This window comes from Lactuca virosa, chromosome 3, assembly GCF_052849685.1.
Source record: "Lactuca virosa cultivar CGN04683 chromosome 3, Lactuca_virosa_CGN04683_v6, whole genome shotgun sequence".
Classification (NCBI taxonomy): domain Eukaryota; kingdom Viridiplantae; phylum Streptophyta; class Magnoliopsida; order Asterales; family Asteraceae; genus Lactuca; species Lactuca virosa.
Window position 1 is genome coordinate 119365579 of NC_136428.1, and position 5931 is coordinate 119371509.

Consider the following 5931-nt stretch of genomic DNA (forward strand, 5'->3'; position numbering starts at 1 on the left):
CTTATCAGACTCGTAGAAAAATAAAACGGCATGTTTCAAAAGCTCTCTTCACAATCATCATGTGGAGCACAAGCAATAATAAAGTAAAGCTCTTTAAATTATTCCTCCTTTATTGGGTAAAGATATATTAATAATGATTATTTTGTCTCAGAATTAAAAAGGCGATATTAAACACATGATCTAAGCATGAATAAGTTATATTATGTTGTTTATGGTTACATGTTAAACTACGTATACTTAATACTTAATAAAATATAAAATGCGTATTAAGTATTTGAAAATGACTCTTTTATCATCCTTTTTCACTGTTACACCTACCAAAAATAAGATACAAATGACGTACAAAGCTTTATAAAATTTAGCTTGTCACATGAACAACATGAGATGAATAAAATATATACCCTTAAAACGGTTGCCAAAAAATTAAGAATTAGTAAATAGTTATCCCTAGTTACATAAATTTTCAGAAACATTAATCATTCAACTTCTTAATAATTTTGTCACATAATTAGAGATTGTATGTTTCTAGAAGATTTGTATCAAATATTTATTGCTAAGAACTTACGTAGTACTGATTTAGTAATCTTCATAAATATGTAAAAGATCAATGTAGTCATGTCCCCCCCCCCCCCCCCCACCCACCCAATTCACTAATTATAAATTGAACCCATATCCATGTTCCACGACCCACATCAGTATCCTCCTCTTCCAAGTTTTTTTTTTTTTTTTTTTCATTGTAAACATGAAAATGCTTAGGTTAATACTGTGCACTGTGATGGTGATGCTCAGCATCAAAGCTCAGTTATCAGCTGAAGCAGCTGCAGACTGTAACCCGATCCAGCTGAGTCCATGTGCCACAGCAATCCTATCATCTACCACACCAACTGAAACTTGCTGTGGAAAGATCAAAGAGCAGAGGCCTTGCCTTTGCAACTACATCAAGAACCCAAGATTGCAGAAGTTCATCAACACTCCTAATGCTAGAAAGGTTGCTGATACTTGTGGCACGCCTTTCCCCGCTTGTTAATCAAGAAATTTTCTCACTCTCTAGGGTGTGTTTAATTTGTGTTTTGAGGATATTAATTAGTTCCAAACAAAGGCACTTGCTTTTTTTAGTATGTTGTATGGTATACTATGTAAGAGGATGGTAATGTTTTTTAGATTAATGGTATTATGTAAGGGAATGGTAATGTCTTTAGGTTGGTACTATGTAATGGGTTTGTTTAAACAAAATTTAAGAATCTATGTTGTTAATTAATGCAAGAAAACTAGTTTTGATGGTCAAAGTGCAACTTTTAACTGTAATTTTTAGGAATGGAGGCAATATCAACACAGATAATGAAAGCACACTTGAACCACACCGGCAGCACTACAACAATGGACTTGCATAAGGCCTCTTTAGCATGTCTTCTAAATTTTATTTTTATATAATGTGGGTGTTGAAAAATATCATCAATCGCTTTATCCAACACTCCAATCAAAATGTTGCGCGATGTATTTCTCTTAATTTGACCTCTCCGCATCATCCATGCCTCCATTTTCAATAAATTGTCATGCATTTGGTTTCTAAAGGATTCTTCGGACCAAATCAAGGTATTAAAATTTCCATGCTTCTATTCGAGGATCAAGAAATTAAACAATTATGATCAGTTTGGTGGTCAGAAACTTTTATCATAACTAGAGACTGATAAGTAGTTTAGAACCATAAATGCAGGATAATTTCTATGAGAAGCAACCATGCATAAGATCGAATGATGTGTAATGGTAAATCTCCCTCGGAAACAGGGGTTTCTTAGTGATGTGTAATGGTAAATCTCTTTTATAAGATCGAATGAGTCGGTCTTACTTGAGAAAGGAGAGTTAAGTGTTGTTTGTTTTTTTTAAGAAAAAATTCATGAAGCTTGAGGACCACCTTTGCAACCCTCTGCAGCAGAAGAGGTGGACCAAACAGACTGTAATAAGAAACGTGTTTGGTTTTTAATATCTGCATGCTGGTGCAAATATTAAAAAAAATAAAATAAATTGATTTTATATAACAAAAATAGTTTTTTAATACCGAAAATTTAATAATGTATTACATTTCAGCAAAAATTTATGATATTTCAGCAAAAAAAAATATGATATTTCAATAAAAAAAATAATGATATTTCAGCAAGAAATTATCATTATTCAATATAAAAAAACGAAAAAAAAATCATTTAGCAAGAATAAACCAATAAAAAAAAGGTGAAACAAGAATTCAACAACATATAATCAAAGATTTATCAAGATTCGGCAAGAAAAAAAAAAGTTGGAAGAGGCAATACAAGTATTGCTCCAAACAGAACACGCACAGATGTTTTTTACTCCAAAGATTTCTAAAAAACAAACAACTGGGAGATGAAAAGTGTTGCGCGTGTGCTGCGTCGCGCAGCAATAAGAGGTCTGAAGAGGTTTTTCTACAAAAAAAAAAAAACAAAAAGCACCTTACAAGTTTTCATTAGAGTTAGTGGGAGCACTAATAATATTACCCTGATCTAATATAAGATATCGATTAGAAGAAGTTATTTCACAAAGTATGTAGACTGTCAGGATGTTTTTATAAAAACGCTACTATAACCATATCAGGAAACAAAGTGCTAGAATCAAGATTTATAGTTGATAAACATACACAGAAGTGTCTATTTGATAAGGTACAAAGAAATCTCGATGATTCCTACATGACTACATTTTCACATTGAATCAAGTATAAAACAAACTGAATCACTATACATCTTTCTTTCTTTCTTTCTTTCTTTCTTTTCTTTTTTGTTATTTCTTTTTTCATACAATATGTCAACTAAATATTACGGGTCCCACCTCAAAGACCAACATACACGAGATATGGAAATGATTTGGGTTTGTTACAAAGGTTTAAAATCAATTATAATGATATCATCTACGTGAAAAGAAAAGATAATCTGGATGGTTGACCTGAAGTGAAGTCAACCAGGTGTCAGCAGCTTGCATTAAAGAAGCCATCAATGGCCATTCATTGGGGACCCACAGTGGTGTCTTGAATTTGTATGAAGCAAGACCAAATGCTGGTAATGTGACCACACCCGTCCCACTGGAATGCCTTACAACAGGTGGATGCTCACACTCATTGCCTGAAACAAAAATAAAAAAACAATAATAATGCAACTTATAAATTTTATAAATATACAAAAAGATTGTTTCTCAGCCTAAGAAATCCAGGGATATTTGAATCATGTATGACTGACCTGTTGTAGGAGTGTGAAGGGAATGAAAAGTTAGAAAACAAGCATCAAGATCTTTCAAGGTGGGCCCCATGGGAATTCTGTATATTGGGTACCTGATAAAAAGCATCAAAAAAAGGGTCATTAAGTAGTAGCATATTATGTGAGAAAGAGCAAGTAGCAAAGACCAGATTAAGAATCTGTTTGATTGGATGGAATGGAATGGAATCACAAAGGAATGGAATGAGTTGTGATCATATTTGGTTGGTCTGTAGCAATGGAATGAATCATTCCATTCCTTCCCAAACTCTAGTACTTATTAGCAATCATACCAAGCGACGGACAGCCAACTAGAGGGCAGCAAGTCACAACTTCTTAGACTTTTCAATTCAGGGAAGCGTTGTGCAAGAACGAGTATCTGTTACAACAAGAAAACAGAACTAAACTAATTATCCAAAGATTTATAAATAAAGAATAAAACCCATTTTCTTTGTTTTTATTTAAAGCTAACCTTATCAGTCAAAGGTTCTCTGCCCAACGGCTGACTCTGTTCCATGTACTCAAATATCAAGCAACTTTGAGTGGTGGCAGAATCACCATCATCACTAGAAAAGCCTTCTTGAAGTACATTGTGCTCATCATTCATTGACAAATCATCCATTGGGTAAAGAATGTCATTCTTTGAGTATTGATCACTCTTCTCCCTTAGATAATGTAAAGAACCCCTTTCATGTTCATAATCACTGCTCCCATCACTACTTGAATCCCTAAATGAGTTATCATCACTGTCCTCAGTTGGTTTCCTGTAAAGCAATAAAATAACAAGATTATTTAGATTTCATAAAGAAGCATGATAGATGCTACTAGTTGAAAAGGAGCCTGACATAACCCTAAACAAGAAAGAGGAAGAAAGGAAGATATTTACTGTTCATGTACCTGGAATTTATTGAAGACTTAAAAGGGTCTACATATATTTGAATTCCAGATAAATAAGGCACATAATACTGGATCACACAATTAGCTTCATTCAATATCAAAGGAACTCCAGCACCATAAGCACTCCACTCCTTGAAAGATTCCCACAAATCACCAAGAACAAAGTATGGTTGATATTCCACATCACTGGTCCTCCATCCTCTCATAGTTCTCTGCTGCCATAAAGTTCAAGTAAAATCATCATTTGGATCACATACACAACTACAATACCCCTGTTTATACATGATTACTGAACATTAACCATTTTATTGTACTCTATCTTTTTGGAAGATGGTGTATTGGTGTGCTTTAGCAGAAACACATGTCTTTTGATTGTCAATATATGGAATCCTTGATTAAACAATAGAAATATAACATCAAAAGCAAACTCTGTTCACTCATAAAAACTGAAAAGCCACCCTCAGGGCTCACTGAATAATAATTCAAGCTGGCTTCATTTGTTTTCAAACATGAATTTCGGACTAGTACCAATGGAGAAAGAGAAAACCACAACTAAAATGTAAAGTAAATTATACTACTAAATTATAAATCAAAAATCTGATTAGTTGACTATCTCATAGTCAAATGAATAAACCAAATGTTCCTAAAAGTTACTTTACTCCATGATATAACGAATTAGCAATACAAGTATAAACTGAGAAGACTAATTTGAATCAATTGAACTCATTTCAATATAAATGATTAATAGCGGTACAGACCTTGGAGAGATATTGAACAGGAACAGAAGGCGTAACAGTATCTAAAAACCGTTCAAGATTACACAACGATGATGTTGCCGGCACCGCCACCACTGAGGATTCCAACGGCACCGGATTTGATGGATGCATGAGTCGATTCTCCGGCTCCTCCCTGACAGAAGATGTCGTAGCTTGGGTCGGAGTAACGTCACTTTGAGCTCTACGGAGGTTCTCTTGATGCTGACGAATCCTTCTCGCTTTCGCCGGCATGTAAAACCTATCCTCTCCACCACTACTACGTCCACGCTGCAATCCAGCGCCTAACATCTTCACTAAAACCCTAAGTTACAAATCCTTCGATCTCACCAATAAAACCGGTCACGAAAGCAACGATTTGTCGACAAATTTAAAAGTCAATGAGTTTGATTTTGATTCATTTTTCTGTTACAGATAAATTAACACAAAACCGAGTTGGCTATTGAACTTTTTGTAAACGAATCATTAAAACAAGATGAAAATCAGCCGATTAAGGAAGTAGTCGACGGATTCAAAAAAACCCTGCAATTTGATAAAATCAAACGAAATTAAACAAAGCAACGATTGGTGTTAGCGGGTGTTGTTGGCACCTAAAACCACTGTTAAGAAGTCAAAACCACTGTAGGAGTCAAAACCAATAAATAAATTTTCGAGTAAATTACAGAAATTGAGAAATGGTTGTCGAATTTTTTAGTTTTAGTCCCTAAACTATAGGTTACATACTCTTTCTTTCTTTTTTTCTTTTTCTTTCAACAAATTACTATTATATATATATATATATATATATATATATATATATATATATATATATATATATATATATATAGGGTTAGGTTATAATGTGGATGGACAACTATTGTGTAGACATGTGGATAATGTTATTTTATGAAAATTACTAAGAGAATATGTTGTTTACTAATGTGAATACGTTCAATCTCACAGAACTATTGTTATTTTAATGGATTCTCACCAATTCTAATTCATTTTTGTTCTCATTCATCGTT

The 5931-nt window shown here is 33.6% G+C and overlaps 1 protein-coding gene and 1 pseudogene across 2 annotated transcripts; one reads left to right on the top strand and one right to left on the bottom strand.

Moving 5' to 3' along the window:
* Positions 1-692: 692 nt before the first annotated feature.
* Positions 693-1286, top strand: LOC145162579 (non-specific lipid-transfer protein 2 pseudogene; annotated as a pseudogene).
* A 966-nt stretch (positions 1287-2252) lies between these two features.
* On the bottom strand, positions 2253-5525 carry LOC145166467 (uncharacterized). 2 transcript variants are annotated; one of them, XM_079085452.1, is made up of 7 exons: positions 4913-5525; positions 4155-4369; positions 3730-4021; positions 3551-3636; positions 3243-3334; positions 2953-3128; positions 2253-2438 (listed from the first exon to the last, which is right to left on the bottom strand). In XM_079085452.1, exons 1-7 carry the CDS (start codon positions 5216-5218, stop codon positions 2358-2360), a joined length of 1248 nt encoding a protein of 415 aa, XP_078941578.1. In that variant the 5' UTR covers positions 5219-5525; the 3' UTR covers positions 2253-2357. The 2 variants fall into 2 exon arrangements, with proteins under 2 accessions (XP_078941578.1, XP_078941579.1); XM_079085453.1 differs by having other exon boundaries at positions 2254-2438; positions 4155-4366; positions 4913-5523.
* Positions 5526-5931: the final 406 nt, after the last annotated feature.